Source organism: Neolamprologus multifasciatus, chromosome 9 (genome assembly GCF_963576455.1).
Source record: "Neolamprologus multifasciatus chromosome 9, fNeoMul1.2, whole genome shotgun sequence".
Classification (NCBI taxonomy): Eukaryota; Metazoa; Chordata; class Actinopteri; order Cichliformes; family Cichlidae; genus Neolamprologus; species Neolamprologus multifasciatus.
In genome coordinates this window covers 22,626,645-22,650,348 of record NC_140447.1, presented here as the reverse complement: position 1 = coordinate 22,650,348, position 23,704 = coordinate 22,626,645, and the positions used below count along the sequence as shown (strand labels likewise).

The window sequence follows — 23,704 nt, the reverse complement described above, 5'->3', positions numbered from 1 at the left end:
GTATTTGGAGACAAGTGTGTGTCTTCTATGCAAACTGGAGGCAACCACACCAATCTGGTAGTGACTAAAACTATAACAACAAGGTTAAAGGTTTTGTTCAATGCCCTCTTTGAAATCGATTTCACATGGCATAAGCCAGTAACCTCGCTCAGATCTACCAACTCTAGATCTGCGCGACTGTGGTCTTAGCAGATAACACTCTGCCCTCTCATCCATATAAGTTCACTTTTAGATTCACCAGCTAAACCGCTAAACTTTGAGCGTAAGGAGTGCAAGAATCAATGTTGTAGTGGCCATCTTTTATATATAGTTTATGTATAGAAGTTAAAATGTACACTTGTAGTAAAAACACACCTTCTGTATTATTTCCATCTCCTCTGGGCTCAGGTCTCGGTCTATAGAAGAGATGCTCTCCATACTGTTCTTTCGCACAATACCGGTTGCAAATGGGTTGGCAATGATACCTGGAGATGCCTGAAAACCAACACAGAGTACAGTTTAAACCTTTGAAAATGGAGATGCTTTTAACTAAAATCTATGGTTCTACTTAAACACTCAAGCCAGGTACATGATAGAAAGGAATATACATTAGCTGATATAAAGACAGAACGATTAGAGGTTTGTAAGTTCATGCTGTACATAATAAACTGTACATATCCAAATCTGACTGTTCATGTCATCTCACCTCCACTGCAGCCACTTTGCAAGGGTCAAAGCCATCACAAACCAGCATGACCAGAGAGTCCCCGACAGCACGGAGCACTCGCACCGCCTCCGTGTGCGTCATCCCCAGCAGGCTGTGGTTGTTCACCTCGAGAATTCGCATGCCAACCTGCAGTCGCCCGTCCCTTGCCGCTGCGCCGGTCGAACTCACCTGCAGATAACAGTCAAAAATGTGAGCATGTTCACATTTCTCATGTTGATAATAGTAAAGTCATGCCAAGATGTGTTGCTTTGGACTGCTAAAGAACCTTTGAGATGAAGATGCCCTCATCTGTGGGGTCGAAAGGATTTCCAGCATGTCCCTTGGCCCCTCCGCGAATGCTGATACCAAGTTTCTCTCCAGGCTGCTTCTGGATCACGATTTCCTGCATTCCCGGCGGTGAAGGGTCCCGCCGTACCAACATACGGATCTCCTGCTTGTTGGCCAGCAAGGCCCGCACAGCTTCCTGGTGTGTGGCATGTCGCAGGTCAATGCTGTTCACTTCTAATATCCGGTCGCCAACGCGGAGCCCACATTGACTTGCCAACCCATGAGGAATCACCTGAAGAAATGAGGTGAAGTCACGGAGTCATGCAACATATTCAGGAGATGAAAGTGTAAGAATACACCCGTTTTACAGTAATACCTTTGAGATGAACACCCCAGGTTCATTGATACCAAAAGGGTGGCTGGCATGGTCGCTGCCTCCTACAATACTCAGGCCTAGAGGGCCTCCAGACTTCACCAGAGTAACTTCCTGTTAGGATTAGGTTAGATTGGCTTTAGCAGAAGATTTGAAAAATAATTTAAAGCCTGAATGTAAAGACAACGACTCAAACATCACAAGTCAAATCTACATCTGTTATAGTCTAATAAATATCAAAAACAACTTTCTATTTAACCACACCATTAGTGCTTTATTGACAGCTGCTAACTACTCAAGCCTTCATACCATACACCATCTTCTCTGGAACTGGACAGCAATAAGGATAAGGCGGGGCCACATAAACACACAGCATTAACACTGAGTGCTTCAATGACGTTTCTACAGCAATGGCTACTAAAACAACTAAACAAAAACCAAAACTATTCGACACACAAGTCAGTCCTCGAATTCTCACCTCGATGGGATACTCGTCCTCCATCCGGCTCAGATGGTTCCCGAGGCTTTCCTCGTCCTGGTCTGGAGAATCTGATGGTTCTGGGGGTGGAGGGGAGTGGGCTCGTGCCCGGGTCTGACCTGGAGAGCCCCCTGGTGCATTCAAGTCACGCTCCACCAGGAGGGCGATGGTGGGGGAGGTGCCGGTAAGGAGCGCTACTGCCTGGTCATGCCTGGCCTCTGTCATGTCTACACCATTGATCTGGATTCACAGTAAAACCAACCGCGGAGGGTGTCAGCCCACCAGGACGCTCCCACTGGTCATTTGCTACTCATAGGATGAATATTTGACAACAAACCCAGCCTGCCAACAGTCATTTCTCAGCGCTTTATCAATTCATTACCCAAAATGAAAACTGAATATTTAAGTTCTAAACCGACCTGATTTTTAATTCTGAGATTTTGCACCAAAGCGAGTTATTTAAAGAAGAACCAAACACCTACACAAAGCAGCAGGATCTTATACGGAAAGTGAGGGGTGCTGCAGGCAATTTAAGATGGCAGAGCGTCCCTGAGGGAGAAAAGCTGCAAGCAAGCAGAACTATTTTTCATCAAACTGCCTGAAGTGAGCTCATGAATGCCCATGCTGCTATCTTTTTATGTAATCAGTTCAGCACTTCTTGCCTTTGTTTACTTAAAACTTCAGTGGAAGTGTGTAGCTTCTCCAAAATTGATCTTAAGTCCACAAAGGCAACAAGAAGTCGTCAGACACCACAGATTAACCATTTCATTACTGTTTATGTGTGTTTTAGGATCAAATAAATAGGGGTAGCTTTTAGGCATGCAGTCTAGTCCAAAGTGACAAGCAGAGGTCGGCACAGACCCGACAGTACCAGCTCTTACCACAGGCTGACACACTGCAGCTCCTGCTGTTGTGGTAACTCGTGTTCCACAAAATCAGCAGAGCAACAGGCTCAGCCCACTCCACCCCCAACACCATACCCACCACCAAGCAGGCAAGGAGATGTACTCAATGCATTAGTGAGCATGCACAACAGGAGAGCGTGAGAGAGGAAAAGAGAACCAAAGAGAAGCCAATGAAAGAAAAGAGGAAACCCAGAAAGAAGGCAAAGAGGACCATTCAGGAAGCTTTTCTGTGATTACAGAGAGCAGGAAGTGCCGTAAAGAAACAGATCTGATCATCATCAGTTCATTTACAGTAAATAACAAAGTGTGCAAATGTGCATGTGACCGGACAAAAACATGCGACAGAAGAGTTGCTAATATGCAGAAAGATACGGGAGCACAAAGCAAAGCTTGGAGTGGGATGAAAAGAAAATTAAAAGCTAAGAAAGATCATGCAAAGGCTAAATGTTTTAATATTTAACTAAAGCAAAAAAAAAACTTCATCGAATCCAAATAGAGAATGACTTTCATATGAGGACCGTATCACTAACTCATGGACGTGATGTGTGAGATTTTGATGAGATAACTTTAACTCATATTCTCAGGATAGAAACACCATGTCAGTCACACAAAGCCTAAAACTGACTTATGAAAGCAGTGATGCTGGCACAAATGACACAGTTTCACAATAAAAATGCAACAAAAATGTCAAAAAGTAAATGCCGCATTTACCAGATGTAGGGAAAATGTTGTATCGCTGTTATTCTCACAACACAGAAACGATACCTAATTGTTTGGGATTCATGTCTAAATTTTTTCTGGGATAAACTTCTTCCTGTTTGTAAAGAAAGCCCTGCTTTGATCACAGTCAACACTACAGTGTCCAGATGGAGAAGAATGGTAGTACTCACAGAGATCACCCTGTCGCCCACACGCAGCGTGCTGTCTTTGTGTGCCGCTCCACCCTCTGCGATCCGAGAGATGTAGATTCCCTAAAACAAAATAAGACAAGGACGACTACTGATTTAAAACATTTCTGCACATTTGTGGATAACTTATTTTTTACTCAAACATTCTCATATACTGCAACTAACAACGGCATCATTCTGAACGACAGCTACAACAAACCACAGACCTGTATGTAAACGCTCGCACTGAAAGAAAAACTGACTTTGTTTTCATGACTGCTGCAAAATTGACATAGTTCGACACATTAGCAGCCCACACTGCCAGACAACACACAAACAACCTGATATAACTGATTAACAGGTCAGCGCCAAATAGTTAAAATGCATTAAAAGCCTCGCCTGCCAGCAGCTCGTTACAAAGTACAAGCGCTGAAACGCAGACACATTACACCTTTGTACACAAAAACCCAGCCTAGCTGCTAGCCTGTCCCACATGAACAGAATGTGTAAACAAATGCATGTGCAAGGTCTAGTGCACCAGTTCACATCCACCAGGTGAGTCACTGCATCCACTTCAAAAGGCTTTTTGAAAGGGAGGAAAGACTTACAGTCAGACCCGCTTAAATCTCATGTTTATGACTCCTTCCCTCTTTGTGGGCTCCTGGAGCTGCTCGAGCTGCAGAGCAGCAGTGTGCTGGCCCAAATATACATGTCGCCCTGTCCAAATTACAGCAGGCCTATCGAGTGTCAAGGCTGGCTATTCATATCGGCGTCTCCCAGGAGATGACTGTAAGCGCTGTGGCCAGAATAGACGGCGTTAAAAGACAGATTCGCTCTGACTGAGGCTGTTACTGGAAACATGTGACTTCACTTCCTAACTTTCAACCACACTTTTTGAAAACCCTTTTACTGATAGTATGAGGCACTGTCTGCAGTTTTGGATGTTTTTTTTTTTTAAATGTCTTTTTCCTCTATTCCCTTCTTCATTCCCCAGATTTGGACATTGACAGAAGGTTGCATACATCACACGAGTAAAATAAAGCAGCCATCACATCTCAATCTGAGGAACTAAACAACTCCCTCAAAGAACTGAGTCAGTTCAATGAAGTATTGTGTTAAATCATCTAAAGATGAATGACAGGAATACTTCTGTAATGCCATTTAACTCATGCAAACAGAGGACGCTCTGCTTGGATGTTTACACAAACTTGCATAATCATGATCTCATGATACAGATCTCAGATAAACATCTGTCCCTTGTGCTGCTTATTTTAACATCAGACATGACACTGTGATCTGATAGTCTTATAAAGAGGTGCCTGTCTCCTATCAGGCTAAATAAAACTCAGTTAAATATAAATTACTCTTACTTTTAAGGTTTACTTAACTATAATTTCGGTGGGCAGGTCAACTATGAGGGAAGTGTTTGATATGGGAACAAAAGATGCTGCTGGGTGGAAAATGATGGGATGGTAAATACATTAGAGGGTCACCTTGGCGACAAGAGGCCTGGACTCTTACAGTAGTGCCCAAGTTTCAGCTACAGAAGCAAAGCAAATCAATCGCTTCACATGCAGACAAGGCTTACCAGGTGTTGGGAACAATCCACAACCATTATTCTAAGTATGGATTAATCTATCAGTTATGTTCTCAATAATTTAGCTGGCATTCATGCATATCAACAGAGAAATGCACGGTAAACACACTTGAAACAGCTAAATCATTCACCTGCTCAGAACTGGTTGTAGTATGACAACAAAGAGTGCACCATAGACGGACAGATGCCTTTTCCACGTACAGCAGTTGATCAATAAAGTTGACGGCAACATGATGGTCAATCCACAAAGACAGATTAATGTAACCGCAGCCTGTTTTTCTACATATCAACATTTTTATTCCATTTGCGACTAAATTCTGCCTCATCTGTCACATAATGAATTTAATGTCTGTACTGTCACAACCGACACCTCTCTGCCTCTGATGTCAGCACTATGAACTTTATGATGTGTATCTGACAGCTCAATATAAGAAGTGATCTTCAGACAATGAGAAAAAGGTGGATAGGCTTTCCCTTAGTGATAGGGTGAGGAGTTCAGTCATTTGGGAGGGGCTCAGAGTCGAGCCGCGGCTCCTCCACATCGAAAGGAGCCAGCTGAGGCTCTTTCTTTTTCTTTTCTTTTCTTTCCTCACCGTGTCCCCTGTGCGGTACGGCGTGGAGCCTTTCCCCCCTGCAATGCTGAATCCCAGCCCCTTGTCATTACGGATGAGGCAGGTGGAGAACCGCTGCCTCGGCCCGCTTGGACTGTTCTCCAAGTTAAAGGCAAGGCCGCTGCTCCGCCTCTCCCGTGGGAAGTAGTCATCCTCGGGCCTAAGCGGTGTGGTGGTGATGGCGTTCTCTGGTTCCACCATGCGCTCCCGCAGCACTGTCATGGAAACTGTAGCACCGGAGCTGCGGAGAGCTTCCACTGCTGTGTGATGCTCAGCTTCGTGGAGGTCCACTCCATTTACCTGAGACAAGGAGATTGTTTGTTTTCTGTTTAACAAAACAAACAAAACACTCTTCTAGTCACCCTCCCTGTCACACACAGACATGCAGATGTTTACCTCCAGCAGTTTGTCTCCCACTTTAACTCCAGCTCTGGCTGCAGGACCCTCTTCAGACACTCTGGAGATGAAGATTCCCTAAAAGCAACCAAACATTAACACAGTCAGTCTGTGACCTCAAATACTTCCAAACCTAAACAAACCCCAGGTACCCAGCCCTACCTCGTCATCTCCTTTGTAAGGCGTGGATCCTTTTCCACCAGCAATGCTGATGCCCAGGCCGCCTGTTTGTCGCACGATGGTGAGGGTGTGCTGCAAGTTGAGGACGGGGGAGTCAACAATACTGGGATTGAAAACCCATAAAAAGCCTACTCATCTTAGGGCAGATTAAGAGGAAAACGAGCCCACGGCGATTTACTTTGTTTTGTTTGGGTTTATACAGGGTGTATCAAAAAGAATTATCTGATTTTGAAAGGCTACATTTTTTAAGTGATGGACAGAGAAAGAACCATGTGGTAAATTTTTAAAATGCATGAATATAAAGTTTTATGCAAAGCTTGAAGTGTCAAGTGCTCAATGTGCCTCCCTCCGGACGCATGGTAAATGTCTATGAGATAGCCAAACTCCTTCCATACTTTAGTGAGCATGTCTGGAGTCAGTGCTGTTGTTATGCTACCTACCGGCAACCACATGAAACTCACGAATGTGCTCTTACTCACGGTACGTGTTTCGATAGTTGATCGGTGAACAGCTGCAGGTTCAAAGCACTTTAAAATTGGATGATTCTTTTTGATGAACCCTGTATTTTAAGTTGTGGGTAACCTCTTTCAGCCATAATGGTTGCGTCAATCAGTGCTGCACCCTTTGTTTGTGCTGATGGATAAACGCTGACTTCAGTGTCAGTTTATGGGCCTATCCCGGTTTAAATGGGAGGCAGATGGCTTTGTGTTTGCCTGAATTTGATTTAAAGCACGAACAAAAAGTTTGACCCAAATCATCCACCAATTAACCAATGAACTGACATGGGACATGAATTCTAACACACTGTGTAAAAAATGCTTCGACTGGACTCAGTGAGACCAACATTTTTCCCAAAACAAAGTGTATTATGTATGAATTGGAGTGTAGACTTGTGTACATTATGCATACTTGCAGGCCATGCAAAAAGGGGAGGAATGGAGACAAATGAGGTACAGATGGCAGGAAGTAACAGACAACAGTTTTAAGTGCCCTAAAGGTGCTTGCTTTGAGACTCCAGTGTTGCTCAGTGTGACTAGAGCGAAAACAAATGTTTCTTGCAAATTTTCATCACCCACACTAAACACACTAAATGTACCGATATACAGTGAATCATGCAAAAGAAAGAAAAATGTAGATGGAGGGAATAAACAAAAACAAAAGCAAATCTGAAACAAGCTCTTTCTTGCACTTGAAATAACAGCCACGTGTTACAGATTTACACAATCAAAGATCGACTTTGTCATCAATCCACCGGTTATCCTGTTTGGAAGCTGGATTAAAACCTGGAGGAAGTTGGGAAAGTGGCTTTGCCTCATCAGAGTGTAACCAGCCCATTCATTCCAGGGTGACAAGGCACTGGACGGGATGAAAAAGGAGCAAAGCAGCAGAAGCAGAGGAGAGGCAGGGGAGAGGCAGAGTGTGCCAGAACCTGGACTGACTGAATATCTGCAAACTAACCCTTTTATAGAAGAAAAAGAAAAAGATCTGGTTCAGCCTGAAGAGGAGAATTCAACTACTCAATAACCGGAAAGGCCAGAGTTTCCTTCAAAATAGCAATATGTGCAAGCTGTGCAAAGCTGCTGTAAATGCACTGAAATTAACCTACATGTTTAATCTATATGCAAAAACATCAGATATGGTTGATCAATCTGCAGTATGTGCAATGATAAGAATACCGACTCCTCGCTGAGAACCTGTTTTCCGTGTTTTCCTCACACTGTTTATTTAACAGAGGAACTGGTGGTATATATTTTTTCCTCTTCGGTGTGTATGTTCAAATACTGAGGGGGCGGGGTTAATTAATCACCAGTTAATGATGACTACCTTGTTTTGAGGTGGAAGTAACAATCTTACTATGGTTACAAAGAAAAAAACCCTTAATTTATTCACTGAGTTCAGGCAATTTACTGAACAAATGCGGTTTTTCAGGTATGACCTGTGATTGGTTTATTATAAAACCCAGAAGGGAAGGATCGATGGAAAACCACAAATGTTGTGTTTAAAAGGCCAAAACTTAAATTAAAAGTTAAATGTTATCAAGTGCCTGGCCCTCTGCTTTAGACTCCAAAAAGCACAAAATGCTGTGAATAAAACTCTCACTACATGTTTACTATCACAGGGTTAAAGTGTCCACACTCCAGCTGTCCAGTAAGAAGAAGGAAGAAATAAATAGTGTCCGTTTCAGTCCTGTATTCAGGTTCTGCCACACTGGCCCCTCCTGTGAATGAGCTGGGATTAGAGGGGTTCCCTAGTGATCGGCTCGGATTAACCGTGGATTTCTGTGGGAAGTTTTCTCCATTTCTGAGTATGGGTGGACAAATGAATGGGTGAGTGAGGGACGGAAAGACAAGAGTGGATGGGAAAGAGTAGGTACAGACCTCTTCCTCCTCAATTCGAGCAGGTTCAATCAGCAGATTATTGACTTGATCAAATGACACCCCCTGTTAGGACAGGAACCAGCAAGAGGCATGCGGATTAGTCAGGCCAAAATAAAAATATGCACACAGACAGACACACCCAAAAAAAACAAACAGAACCAAAAAAAATATAAAAACCTCCAGACACACCAGACACTCAACACGCCACTGTCTGCTTGCAGGTTGTGAAGCAGAAGTGAATCCACACTCACTCCCCAGCCACCAAAAGCAAAATACAGGCAGAGGTGGAAAGACAAGACCAAGGAGCTGAGCCAGAATGCAAAAAATACAGTGCAGAGAGAGTGGACAAAAGAAGGCAAAAGCTCCCAAACCACAACAAGCCCAGCCTCCACACCATCAACAGCAATTTCCTCCAGGAGCAAGACTTAAATTTAGGTGAAGAAGTCAGTTTCAGGCTAAAAAAAACATAGCTAAACGATTCACAGAAAGTACAAAAGAAATGATGCAGAAACTGATTTACTAGAAGAACAAAGTCCCTACAAAAACCCAGTGAAAGAAAATATGACCATGTGACGCAAGCCAGGCTCATTCGATGTTGTGTTCCAGCTCTGCCAGTACATGTTCTGGTTGGTCCGAGTTCAGTCACCCACACGCACGCACACATCCATACCCACACACCAAACAGATTCATGATGATGTTTGATCGTTAGGTTAAAAAGGATTTCTACAATTAGCGTGACACAAATTAACAGATCTCAATTGAATAAGTCTAATGATCAACAAGGACATTCATAGATAAGCAGCTCCCGAGCATCCTTCACTCGTTTCATTCATACTTTACAAGCATACAATGTTACAAAAGCAGTGTGCAAGTGTCAATATTCAATTAAATCAGCAGGTAACTGATGATAAGGCGCGCCAGTGCTGAGCAAGAAAGGCTGAATTTATCCACAAAGAAAAAAAAAAGGTTTAGACAAAGATCTGAATGCAGTCTTGTATGGAAACAAGGGATCACAATGGCCTGTGGCTGATTTATGCCGACATGTCTGCATGCTTTTGTGGGGGAACAGGCTAGGAGAGGCAAAATCTGAGGGGGCCAGATGAGGCGTTTGCGATGAATGTAATGCATCACCCTGGATTTATAGCACAAGAGCAGGGCGGCTTCATCTCAGGAATGACCCTGCATGCAACGCCACATCCATCTTAAGTGAATGCAGCTTGCAAGGTGGCAAAGGCTCTCCATGCATACAATATCAAATGTTTGCAAAGAGGCAACAAACAAGGAAAAATATATATGTAAAGTTTTAAATCCTAAAATATGCTGACTTGGTGTGTACTGCATGTCCTGCTGTGATGATATATAACACTTTCTACATTCCTGAACTGCACCCTGCCAGTGTTTGGATCTCTCTTTTACCTTTACTTGGCTGGAGTTGACCTGATGCCGGCTGTCCTCTGCCTCCTCCACTCTGTGGCGGTGCTGAGGAGTGCCATCACTCTGCTCTTCCTCCTCATCCTCCTCGTCCTCGGCAGCCTGAGCAGAAGAGTTGAGGGCGTCGGGACTGAAGCCCTGCAGCAGAGCGGCCACAGCCTCGGGTTTGGGCAGCTTGGTGATTTTGAAGTGCTTCTTGTAGTGTGGCGTGTCCTTTCGTATCAGACGCTTCTCCATGGGCCTCTTGTCTTCCTCGTCACTCCTCTCGCCGTCCTCGCCGTCCTCTTCGTGGTCCTCGTCCCCACCTCGGATGATGGGTTCTTCTGCAAAGTGCACAGTGGGCTGGAGAAAAGAAAGGGAGAGGATTTTAGAGTCTAACAGAAACAAAGACTGAATCCATGAAATGAGGAGAAAACCTATCCACCATTTACCTCAATGTACTCCACCTCCATCTCATCAAGGTCATCCTCATCCTGAGGGGAAGGGCCGTCCACACGGTTCTCCATGTGAGAGGCCTCAGTCACATTTTGTCTGTCCTCGTGGGAGGTGGCCGACAGCGTGCTGTTAGACACCTGTGAGTCATGGCTCTGATTGGAGAGATCACTGAGCCTTTTTCCCTAAAAACAAGGACATCATTTTTATTATATCAGCATGTACCACAGCAGCAGCTAGTCAGGCAGTATTAGAGCAAATTTTGAGTTTAGTTGTTTGTAATACTGGAGCTTAGCAGCAAGAAATGAAATGCTATTTGCTTCTTTTTTTTTTTAATTTGGTGGTGACCATATTTCTGACGTTATGTACCTGTGGGTCCAGGGACTGATCCTCGTCCTGTCTGGATGTGTAGGCTTCATTCCTCCTCTCTTCAATCCCTTTCTTCATCTCCTTCAGCTCACTGGGATGTGGTGTGGCTCTGCGCTGAAGGCCCTGAAGAAGGAAAAAAAAGCAATTTTATCTGATTTTCCTTTAAGCACGACATTATTCTTTTTTTTAGCTTTTGTGCTGATGGGTCAGGTTTGCTTTGTTTAGTTTTTACTCACTCTACGCTCTGCAGCAGCCTCATCATCCTCATCCACCTCAGCCTTGGTTTCCTCCTGGAACTGGATGACCGACACTCTGTTCAGGTTGCTGTCTGTCCAGCTACCATCTACACTGTTCTGCAGCAGGTTCTCTGCAGATAAAGAGAGAGCGCAGAAGAAAGAGTGTGCCAGTTAAAATAAATATTATCTATACATGCTTCTAACAGGTCTGAATACTCAAATGTTTATTTAAAGCATGTTGCTTACCTAGGCTTGGGGAAGGCTGCTGGGGTAGCAAATAGCAGGTTAACACTTTCTCTCCTGTTCGCTCATCGTCCTCTGTCTGGAACTTGAGCATTGGCTGAGACTGGTTCTCTGCGAGCCACATGGCCTTCAGGTTGAGGTTTGTCAGGGCGAAAGGCAAGTTTTGTAATCTGGATGAAAGTAAGGTCGGGACAGATAGATGAGCTTCTAAGATTTTTAAGGTGGATCTATTATTTATTTCCTTCTTTCCTGTCAGTACACTCAGAACAGCACATCAGCTGGGCTGGCGTCTTTGTGAGACAAATCTGAATTTCTTTTAACATGCCTGTCAGAGCCAATGAGACATGGGAGACATTTACACTTTTCCTCACATACTGTGGTCCACAGGACCACTGTCATGGTTAAATGGCACTTTCCTACTCCTCTTAAGCACACAACATGCCTCATTCACCTACTCGCATGCATTCAGAAAGCAACTTGCCCGAGGATACTTTGGGATGCAGACTTGAACAGCCAGGGATCAAACCACCAACCTTCTGATTAGTAAATGAACTCCTGGTGACTGGTTGTTCACACCCCACCCCAGTTTGACAACCCTTGCTGTAAGGCCACTCTCGTTAAAACAGTGAAATGAGGGTGCAGCACGCACCAGTACAAGACTAGCTAGGATTATTTTGACTTGCAAAGAGACTGTAGGAGAATGTAAGAATAAAGTCTCTGAAATAACACTTTGACAGCGATAATTATGCTTCAGATCATTCTAGTAACAAACAATTTGCACAAAGTCATACCTGTGATGAAATTACGAACTACAAGGGCAAACGTGTCGGTGCAACATCTTTGTTTTATCTATTTTGGCAAAGACATTCTCTTCAGGTCTTCAACCTTTGCTGTGAAAGCTGCTGTGCATTATTAACGGTCTACGGTGTTAAGTAAGGGTACCTGTTTCCAGCCACATCCAGCACATGCAGCTCGGTGGCATCTGCAAGCTCAGCAGGCAGTTTGCCCAGGCGATTGTCTCTCAGTGAGAGGACGTTGAGGCTGGCACAGCCGCCCAGCTCTTTGGGCACGCTGCCCAGCCGGTTGCGGTCTACATTCAGGTTGGTCAGCTTCTTCAGCTTGCCCAGCGAGCGAGGAAGCGACTTTGAAAGCGAAAGGGAGGGAGACGAAAGCCATTAATAACCATTGGAATCAGTGATTCAACATAATTATTGTTAATGGGACTTAGTTATTAATGGGTGTGCATGAACCCCTAATAGGTCAAATGCAGGGCTGCAGGAAGCAGTTTATACTGTGCGTCCCTACCTGTAGCAGGTTCTCCGTCAGGACAAGTTCTGTGAGGTTTTCACACTCGCCTATTGAATCAGTCAGATGGGTCAGTCTGTTCTGGTCCACCTTCAGGATGGACAGCTGTTTCAGAGACCCTGCAGACAAATCACGGTAACATTTAGCAATACACAACATCTAAACTTCACTACTGGGCTGCACTATTTTTCATTCAGACCACATATGTGTTTCTTAATATATCTGTGTGTGGATGTGTGTGATTTTGAGCAAGCATTTTATGCAGAAAAGCGTAAATGAAAAACAAAGACAGGCTGCAGTGGGCAGTTCTCACGATTTTTAAAATCTGTTTTACTTCACTACTAAGAAATTATTTGTATTCTTTCCACAGCAAGGGCAAAGAAGAAGGAACAGCAGAAGCACAGACTTAGCCCACATTACAGCTTATTTATGATGCACCACCTAAGCTGCAATATGTAGACGTAAGTTTGCAAGACTCACGGACAACATACTGTAAAATATGTTAATCTAATTAGTCCTTGCAATTAAACACATATCTGTGCGTCGTTGGCATTATTTTTCCAGTAGGGGGCAGTGCTGTTCTTGTTTAAGATCACACTAGAGCCATATCCCAGTGTATACTTAACCTCCTAGGACCTGGCGTCCACATATGTGGACATCACATTTTGGGTTATTTAGACTAAAATACTCAATTTTGCTCTACATGGGCCTGATATCCACTTACGAGGACATTATACTGCCACTGTTCTATCAAAATTTGAAACAAATATCCTCATATGTGGCTCTTATTTTTCTTAAAAACAAAAATAAGGTAAAAAAAAAAATCTGGTAATTCTTTGTTTTTACATTCATTGGGCCCCAATATGCCCAAATAAATTAAAAATGCATGCTGTGGAAGAGTTTGGGTCTTAGGAGGTTAATATGGCTTCATGATTAGGTGCAAAAACTTTCACTGACAAGATAACACACAGTTTATGGTAATGAACACCAACACCTTCACCAACACCACAGAATAATGTTGGTGTTTATTACCAATCTGTGTGTAATAACACAGAATGTGTTATTACACACAGATTGGTAATAAACACCAACACAGAAAACAAACCTGTCCCTTCCCCTGGTGTTTCTCACCTATGCTGTCCGGGACGACCTCCAGCAGGTTCTGTGTGAGCAGCAGGTCTGTGAGAGCCAGGAGGCCATTCAGCTCTGACGGGAGCTCCTCCAGACGATTCTCCGACACATCCAGACACACCAACCTACGAAGGTTTCCCAGCTCCTACACACACACACACACACACACACACACACACACACACACACACACACACACACACACACACACACACACACACACACACACACACACACACACACACACACACACACACACACACACACACACACACAAATTACCACTTACAGTGAGCTATAGAGACACAATACAATCCAGCAAACACAAAAAGAAGAAAACTGCTAGTGGGAGTAAATTCTGCATGAAAGCAACAGTTTGGAACTTCATGAAAATCAGGACATTTAAAAAAACAAACAAACAAACAAAAAATGAAAAAGCTGTACTTACTGGTGGTAATGAGGACAATTGGTTACGGTCCAGCCACAGCTCCCTTAGGTTGGGGAGAGCGCCGAGGGTATCCGGCTAAAGGAAAGTAGGGGAGTAAAGACAGAGTGAGTGGCCATATTTTTATGTAAAATCTAATTTGTGTTAAAACTGCACGTTGTGCAGATCGTGCTTCATTTGAAATCTGTTAGAGGGGCTGAGAATTTGGACAAGAAAAATCATGTGACATCTGTGGATGACTGTTACTGAAAGATCTGATGTCAGCCTCAGTTATACCACAAACTGCTTCAGATGCTTGAAACTGAAATCAGCGCTGACTAGCATGACTCCCACTGGATTCCGACTTTCAGTTTGACTTTTCTGACACATCAGTACCAGGTGTGCTTTCTTACCATCTCTCTTCTCTGACAGCTGACACACATACACACACACAAAGTGCCCACACAGCCTCACCTCACCAACAGTGCCGTCTTCTTCTTGTCACTCATCACTTTTGTTTTATTTGGTCATTTTTGCACTTCACTTGAGTCCTGGCCATCTGGCAGGTTGTCAAAAAAGTTCACTACCTCAAGAAGTTCTGTTGTCCCGTGTTGTCCACGTCACATGGGCAATCGTATAAAAAACATTCCCATAAACCTCCCTCTTGCCAGGCACCTCCTCCAGTTCTTCCTGGGGAATGGTGAAGTGTTCCCAAGACAGCTAAGAAGCATAATCTGGTCTCCTCCCAGTCAGATGTACCCAAAAGTGCCTTATCAACTTCCAGAAGACATCCCAGTCAGATGTTTGTAACACCTCAACTGGCTGCTTTGGATACAGAAGAGTAAAGGCTCTACTCCGAGTCTCTCCTAAAGACTTATCCCTAAGGGTAAGCCCAGAAACCATTCAGAGGAATCCACCCACAGCCCTTGGATATGGTTGAGGGTATTTAACCGGTAGGCTCAATTCGCTAAAGTACTGCTTTAGCTTTGCCTTTACTTCCGTTTTCACCAGCTACACCAGTAAAATTACTTCAAATCTCCAACTCTACACTTTCCCCGAGTTGGAAAAATATGCCATTGATACTTCAGGCAACAATCCCCACAAACCCATAGAGGACAATTCAAACTTCGAAACAGAAGCTAAATAAAAATTAAAGGTGACCCTATTATGCTTTTCCTTGGTTTATAACAAGTATGTAATTTTACAATGGTAATAATGAGGTCAGTAAATGTACAAGTAAACCTCAGATCTCATAGATGCACAGGTGCTGCACAAAAGTCCAACATAAGATAAATACGGATTGAACCATTCAAGGCTATGACAGGTGAGTACAAGAATCAGCACAAAAGCTCTCCTTTAAATATGCATATGATCTTTCCCATGTATTAGTGTACTGAAACAGGACTTTGAGAGACTTCTAGTCTGACACCGTTTACGCAAAATTGTCCTATTTTTTTAATCTAATGTTGGTAAATCAGATTCTGTCAAGTCAACTGAAGGATCTTGAAATGAGCTCAAATTTAAAATATGAAATAATTAAGGAGCATGTAAGCTGGCTGAGCGATGCTCTATGACAGGCATGCAGGCAAGGTTTCATCATGATGTCAACTGTTTGTTCAGCCTCCGCCCTCGTCAGGACATGAGACATTGTTTGCTCTGTCCTACAGAGACAGGTGGGTGTTCCCGGGCTAAAACCGGCACTCACTCTGGGTTAGTGCAGGCAGGGCTTCACTTCTTTCAGACTGGCTGGGCTGCGTTTGGTGAAGTAAACATGTGGTCTGGATCATAATTACTGTGGTGGGACTGTGAGAGGGATATTTGTGATACGTGTCAATTTGAGAGTGTGTGCGTGTGTGTATGTCTGCTCTACTGGTTGTGCAAAAATGAAAAATATTATTTTAAGACACAATTAAGGGTGTTGTCTGAGCACAACGATGATGATGATTTAAGGGGATGAGACGCTGACTTACCAAAACTTCCAGTTCATTGCTGCCCAGGTCCAGCTGTTCCAGTTTCACCAGGAAAGAGAGCGACCTGTATCAAAGCACAACCGGTTATGTCACACAAATATGTGCATTCAAAGAACAAAGAGCTCCGGCTCCAACTGGTAACAGCATACCATTCATTCACATGTAGTGATGTACGTTCATAAACCTGCTGTTACAAGTAAGTCGCGGTGTGAGCCTTTCCCGAAACGTCTACAGTAACTGACAGGTAAAAGTAGCAGTGACAAAACACCCCAATGAAAAATGTGGAGAGTGAAATATGTATGTGTGGTATGAGCAGAGACGAAAAACTTACGTGGGCAGAGACTTCAACAGGTTCTCCCTGAGCTCCAACGTCACCAGGTTGGCCAAACTACAAAAGCAGGAATGGCAGAGAACACGAGGCACATAAATGAAGAGAAACAAAAAATATGAGGGGCAGGAGTTGGCAGGTGAAGAGAATAAAGGATGGGGGAGGAAAAGAAGGGAGAGGAGAGGCAGGCTGGTTAGTCAGATGGTGGGTCTGTTCGTCTGGGCTGCCAGGCGTGGTGAGGGACTCTTCCATCTGTCTGAGAACAGCAGTGGCCCGCAGCCTCTGAGCACATCGGTACTCCTCGAGAACCTGCACGCTCGCTTTATTCGTGCACATCTGTAAATCTCAGTGGCCACAGGCTACAGTTGCGCTTTTTGCAACCTTTAAGCACTTAGGTTCTCTATCTTAGCCTGTGAATTGTCACTAAAGTGTGCACAGCGACTGCTGCACCCTCTGCTTTTGGCACAAAATAAGGAAATCTGATGCCAAAGACAAATATCAGTAGAGATGTGTGAGGCGCCTCAAATCTTAAAAAAAAAAAAAAACTGTGCAAGACCAAATATAAAAGATATGAAGACTCATTACTTTGCTGAAACATCAAGATTTCTTTCCTCCTTCTTTTGTTTAGAAATGGATCATTAAGCTGGCTTTATGGTAGAATACAGGCAGCCCTGTATTCAGACAGGTTTTAAACTTGACATGATCAAGCCGTGTCACTTTTAATCCCAGCAGTTTATTTATATATGTAGTTACAATATTTTAATGATAAAAATGTCAGTCCTCTTTTCCTACAATTTTTTACAGTGTTTTGTTCTTCATCCATTACCCAATTGTCCCAATTCTAATTACTACCACTGTAACGTTTTGCAGTGAACCATGGCTAGCATTGCTTTAACAAGATTTATAACTGCAGGAGCGTTGAGGTGGATAGTTTATGCTCAAAGAGTATTCGTGTATAATAAATTAACCTCTCTGTCATTTTAGTCAGTAAAACTGTTTGGTCGCCTTAGGGCCTAAATGGATTATAGTAAGAATGCTCTGTATTTAACGTCAAATTAAAGCGTGTCAGTAAAGTGTTCGTGGGATTGTCATTTTCCAACATGGAAACACTTTCTCTGCCTGTGCGAAGCAAGTTCGGCCTGACTTCTAAGAACACATTGCAGCAGGTCTGAGAACTAAATGTGATACAGCAAAATTTGGGGTGATATTGTAAGAATGTAATTGTGAACAGATCCTTCAGGCTTCAGTCATTTCTTGGGGAACCCTTCCTGTTGCCACTGACATGGCCCCGGTTCATCCTGAACACAAGAATATTTGGCTTTGGTTTCAATTTAGTTTAGTCTCTCCAGGCTTGTAATAATACTATTGTACTTGTAATAACTATTGTGATCTTTTGAGTTCGGTTTCATTTGTTTTTGCATAAAATAAATTTTTCTTCACCTAATAACCAGCAATGGCAGAAAAATGCGCACTTACATGAAGTACAGTAACACAGCACTCACTCTCAACTATTGGGGCAACCAATCATGCCTACATTCACAGCCACCCTCATTCCCAAAAGCCAATTTTAAGCCAGGAAATACCCTGATCTGTGGTTCCAACTTTCCATTCATGAGTTTTTTTGTGCTTTGCCAACTACCAGCTTGTTGGCACCGGTTGTTTTTCAGTAAAAAAGGAATGAACCTGGCTCTAGATTAGGCACCAGCATCGGCACAGTGCTGGAAAGAGGACAAAGGGGCCTTTCACGACGTCCCAGACCAGGAGCAAGGCTTTTCATTTACAATGAGATAAAAGATAGCCAATGCTCCCACTTGCGTCAGTGTTGCTTTTATTTTTTTCTTAATCTAACCAAGAGGAAAAACTGAAAAAAAAAATAAACAAAAAAACCCCTTTTAACTTATTGTCTTCTATGAGCCATAATGAGCATGTACATACTTTCCAATGTCGTTGGGCAACGTCTGTAATGACACATCATTGAGGGCCAGGTGAGCGAGCGCTCGGAGTTGAGTGAAACCATCCGGCAATCTGAGGCAGAGAGAGAGAGGAAAATGGTGTCTGTTAGGTTTTTGTTTTAATGGCAACAGCCAACTCACACACTGACTACTAGCCTTCCACATCTGTTAAAGACATCGGGATCAAAGTTTCTGCCAGCTGTTCAATCACTTTTCCATAGTAGGAACGGAGAGATATTGATGACAGGGGGTAAGAAGATGATGAAGGTGAACGGGGCTATAATGGGAATTAACTGGTATCCTGGTTAAGCCAAGCGGTAGTAAGCACGCAAAACAGTGATCAGCTCCAGACATGTGTTCATTTACTGTTCCTAATCCTTACTTAGCAGTGAAACGAGCGTCACACTCCACAAACTCGATATACTGTTTACATGCACACACATGAACAATTACAATATTTAAAAGTTCAGTTCACTGCACACTTAGCAAAGTAATTAGAGCAAAGAAAATGACACACACGCTTCATTTCATCTGTCAAAACAGTGTTGCCCCCACAACTCTGCTCTCGTTACTGTATCTGGGAATACCCCGTTCTTATATTTTCCCACACTGATCATAAAAAATGATGGGCTGTTGAAATGCACTTACCTGGAGAGGGGGTTTCCACTGAAGTCTGCAATCTCCAAGGCCCTGCAAAACTTAATGCTCTCTGGGATCTCAGAAATATCTGCAGGAGAAAAAGAGAAGAAGGAGGAGGAGTCAGCGTTGTGGATGCACAGATGTGGATCGTGAAACGAGCTGATGCTATAGAGCGAATGATTTTAAAAGGTTCCTCATAACCACAACCAGATGCCAAAGAGCAGAGAAGTCAGAGAAAAGAAAATGAGAGAAAAATGAGACAAGGGTTTTTTTTTTGCAGAGGTCAAAGTGTAGTAGTACATCTTGATTTTCTCAGGGATGCACTGATTGTGAAGATCTAGCCCAATAGTGGTGATTAAAGACATATGTACATATGTGTTTCAGCTAACTCACGTGATTTTTTGTTCTTATTAATGACCATTTAGAGTCAGGAACCAAATAATTATTCATTATGAAATAATATCTATCCTTTTTCAAAGTCTTGCAGCTCTTCATCGCATGAGCTTTGAAAATTTAGTACAAAATTAATTTAACCAGCTCATTCAACAGGGCTGATATCGGTGCCAGTTCTAATAGTGTGGTATAATTTTAATTTTTACATTTGCATTTTGTTTTCATGTTCCTTTTTTCAATTCAATTTAGTTTCATTAGGTTTCAAAACTACATTTGCTTGTTTCAGTTTCAGTTTTTAGTCATGTTTTATTGCTTAATATTTAACCTTTATTCTTTTATTAAAGTTTTGTATGATTTTGATATAATAAGCACTTGTCAAAGGAAACACCTTTTCAAAGCAAGTGACTTATGTTTACACAGAGATCTCAGTCTCAAGAAAATCACAAACACTTCTTATGGTGGCAAAAATAACCAAATGAACATAAATTAAAACTAAGGTGAGCACACAATACCATATCAGTTATGGCTCAGTCACACTAAAAGACCTCTTTGTGGCTAGGGTAAAAATCTGTGGTTGTCCAAAGACTGCATTTAATGTTTGAGATTGTGTATAAGGAGTTGCGGTGACCAACTGGTTGCCCACAGGTTGAGTGTGCGACACCCACGAGCAGATTCTGGGCGAACACTTTTGATACACAAGTGTTTGCGATCGTATTCAGACTAACTGCAATCACTCATAAAACGCAGACAGGTCAGCAGCGTGGTGTAATCAATCCAAGCCAGTCTCCGCCAATCAGTGCAACTTGTCTAGGACGTCTCTGTGTGATTGAGACTTTGGTCAGCTGATTGAAACTGGTGTGTTCTTATTATATTCCTATATAAAAACAAGACTGCTGGGAACCTTTTTTGAAGTAGTTTCAAACCTATGAGATTCTGGCTAGACTGTAAGACGTAACTGTGAGTTTTTGTGTGTGCAGAGAGCAACAGATTTGCAATTTTCACCAGTTTATTATACTTACTCGCCATATTGAACAATTTACATGTAACTGCCGAGTTGGTCCCATTTAATCGCAGACTGACTCTTTCTTTCATTTTATCTGTCTAAACACACCAGCTCTGAAGAAGGCAACTGACTGTGCATGGCCACATCAGTTACATTTGATACATACATCTGAATCTAACTGCATTACATTTCCTGAGTATAAAGACAGAGAGCATTGTGTAATACTATGAAAACCACACCCCAACAAGGGAAAACAATCAACATGCAACAATGGGCTGAAACACTAACAAAACGCCTTAAGCTGACTGAAAACATTAAGTCAGAGGATTATTTTAGTAGCCTATGTTTAGTACAATACAGTCAGTGGAAAGCCACAAACTTTTTCCCCTGGGGTGTGGGTGGGTAGGTGGGACTTGATTGCAGCCCGTCTCTCTAGTAAAATTCATGGCTAAAGCCAAAGAAGGAATTAAAGACAGACAAAATTATATAAAATAAAGTTGCAGCCAGATGGTGTGCACGCTTCTATTGCTGTATATAGACCTAAGGTATTATAGATCTAAGGTATTAGGCAAAAAGTGGAAAAAATGAATAAATAATAGTAATTTTATGATTAAAACAATGCTTCTTCGTGTAAATACTATGTTCAACAGATGCCAAAAAGCATGTCATGTTTCATACCAACAGAGCATGTCCACTTTGGAGTCGACGTGTGTAGCAAACTGGCTGTTCAGTTATGAGTCATCAAACCGACTCTTCACAGTTTAAACGTGAATGAAAGCGAACCGTTCACCTGCTCCCATCCACCCGAGGTCTTACACAGCTGACCACCTCTGTCGATACCTGCAGCAAGACTCCATCAATAGTTGTTTTAAGGTTTCAGTTACTAAACCTTTTGCAGATTTGTTGTCGTAAGCTAAAATATAAGTCTACTAATAACTATGCTGTGATATGATAAACTATGGCACCCTGAGAGTACGTCACAGCCCTGCTGAAATTAGTGCCTTCCAGAAGGCAGGTCAACGACGCCACCTTACCTTGACATTAAGAGGTAGCAAAATAGTTTGTACAGTGCCAAACAGCTTAAATGTTTACTTTACTCTTGGTTGCTTAGTCTAGTGCACATATAAAAAGGCAGGGGAGGAAATATGACCTAGTGGCATCATTGCAAAGTGTATTTTCACTACTGGATGCTGCAGGTGCACACTCAGAAATCCCTACAGAGCCAAGCAGCCAATCACATTTATCTGGCTCAGCACCGTCCTGCAGCAGGAGTGGGGAAGCGGACAGGCAGACAGATGGGAAAGGCCCTCACAGGCCACTGCACACTGCCTCCCCCAGCACTTGATGCAGTGTGTAGCAGGGCAGATGTCTCCTATCTAGCACAGAGACCTTTCTGCCACTACCACGGCGTTTGTGTATGTGAAGTATTCAAGGACGTGGAAAGGGCAAGATATTTGTGCGCATTACAGCAGAAAATAATATCGCTGGGGAAACTCAGACGTGGGTTTCACCTTACCTTTCTGACCGAGGGCAGAATCAGCAGTTTGATTTGGATGGTTTTGTCATTTAAGCGTACATTTATAGATGGCTATCTGAATCTGGCACAGAGGGCTAGCTAATATTTAACTGATCTGACCATGTTCTCCTTACACTGGGGTGCAAAAATTTGTTTCCACTGCATGCTGCAGGTATTGCAGTGACAACGAAAGACTGCTGTCAGCCTGAAGCAAACTTAAAGATGTAAAATGCAAATATAAAGATCATAGAAAACTACTCCAGCAATTAATCTGCATAGAGGCAGGTTTTATTTCTAAAATCTTCGTCATGGTGTTAAATAAAGTGATGGTTTATGGGAGAAGCTGAAGCTTCATGTCTAACCTTGTGGAACAGGTGATTTGATAAAGTGCTACTACTGGCTTTTTACCCTCACTGGTTTTATTATGATTATTATGATTAGAGTAACAAGGGCTGTTGTGAAGTCTAGAAAAGTGTTTTCTTTGACTTCACCTGGGTTCGCCATCTCAGGCACAGAGGCGGCTCTTCACAGCTCACTGTGTGTCAGAGAAACGAGGCTTCGGCACGAGGCTGGACCGCTGATATGAAAAATAGATGCTTCTGGGCTTTAACCTTGTATTCTTTTTATTTCTACACATACTTGTGGTACGTTTTACCGTCGTCATGCATCGATTTTTAGTCACCGATGCGAATGAAGCGCTTGTGCTGTCTGGCCATGTACAGCGTTGGCTTCATGTTGTCTTTCAACCCCAATAAGACTAACCGCTTTATTTCACTAACCTCATACACCCTGAGCCCAATTTTATAACATAAAGCTTAACTTAACTGAAGCCAATGTGACCCCTGCATCAGTACTTTCTGCATGTATAAAGAGCACACATCGTGTCATACTCTGGAAGCTACATTCAGTGACGGGTAAAAACTGTCAGTCCCATTGATATGAAGATGAGTTTAGTTGTTTAAAACCATCAGATTTGGACCTTTTAAGTCAAAGTCACTTCATTTAATGTGAAAATAAGCGGGTGGCAGCATAAAAAGATAAATGTTTGTTAGCGAGGGGTTTCACGGGTGAACACAACTGTCACTGGTGGAAACTTCATTACAAAGTTGGCCAATAAACTTGCCCAATATGCAGTTCTTACTGGTCCTGGGCGATCAAGACACTGGTTATGTCCTCCTGAGTCCTTTTACTTCATAATGTTTTCTATACTTTGCTAAACAGTGGTGACTTTATTGTTTTATGCTGTAAATTAAAGTCACTATCCCCATATGAGGACATACTTTTAAAAAAAAAAAATGTGTCAAAGGGTGGTTTTATGAGAGTTATGACAGATTGTTCACAGTGAGCTTGTACCGTTCCTGGAGATGTCCAGTTCCACCAGTTGCATGAAGTTAGCCACCTCAGGCGGGAGTCTCTGGATCTCATTGTCGCTCAGGCCGAGTTTCCGGAGGTTCAGTAGTCTGAAGAAAGGCTGTAAACACACATTAAACAACATTAGTCAGAATAACTCTTTCAATCAGGCTCAGCTCAATGCACAAGCAGCAGGATGATAG

The 23,704-nt window shown here is 42.8% G+C and overlaps 1 protein-coding gene across 23 annotated transcripts in view; it reads right to left on the bottom strand.

The window, feature by feature from the left end:
* Window positions 1-23,704, bottom strand: part of scrib (scribble planar cell polarity protein) — a 78,880-nt gene that overhangs the window by 24,699 nt on the left and 30,477 nt on the right. For 22 of the 23 annotated variants that reach the window (XM_085172130.1, XM_085172134.1, XM_085172136.1 and 19 more), the window contains exons 2-25: window positions 23,505-23,622; window positions 19,249-19,327; window positions 18,584-18,673; window positions 16,652-16,708; window positions 16,321-16,384; window positions 14,375-14,449; window positions 13,927-14,071; window positions 12,796-12,914; window positions 12,433-12,632; window positions 11,494-11,660; window positions 11,248-11,378; window positions 11,012-11,134; window positions 10,642-10,827; window positions 10,196-10,552; window positions 8,779-8,841; window positions 6,383-6,472; window positions 6,221-6,298; window positions 5,807-6,124; window positions 3,620-3,700; window positions 1,825-2,064; window positions 1,350-1,460; window positions 972-1,265; window positions 686-874; window positions 355-474 (exon numbers count right to left, since the gene is read on the bottom strand). In XM_085172130.1, the coding sequence (XP_085028256.1) occupies window positions 355-474; window positions 686-874; window positions 972-1,265; window positions 1,350-1,460; window positions 1,825-2,064; window positions 3,620-3,700; window positions 5,807-6,124; window positions 6,221-6,298; window positions 6,383-6,472; window positions 8,779-8,841; window positions 10,196-10,552; window positions 10,642-10,827; window positions 11,012-11,134; window positions 11,248-11,378; window positions 11,494-11,660; window positions 12,433-12,632; window positions 12,796-12,914; window positions 13,927-14,071; window positions 14,375-14,449; window positions 16,321-16,384; window positions 16,652-16,708; window positions 18,584-18,673; window positions 19,249-19,327; window positions 23,505-23,622 (3,495 nt within the window). The remainder of the gene's footprint in view (window positions 1-354; window positions 475-685; window positions 875-971; window positions 1,266-1,349; window positions 1,461-1,824; window positions 2,065-3,619; window positions 3,701-5,806; window positions 6,125-6,220; window positions 6,299-6,382; window positions 6,473-8,778; window positions 8,842-10,195; window positions 10,553-10,641; window positions 10,828-11,011; window positions 11,135-11,247; window positions 11,379-11,493; window positions 11,661-12,432; window positions 12,633-12,795; window positions 12,915-13,926; window positions 14,072-14,374; window positions 14,450-16,320; window positions 16,385-16,651; window positions 16,709-18,583; window positions 18,674-19,248; window positions 19,328-23,504; window positions 23,623-23,704) is intronic. The other variant, XM_085172135.1, reaches the window with a different exon arrangement.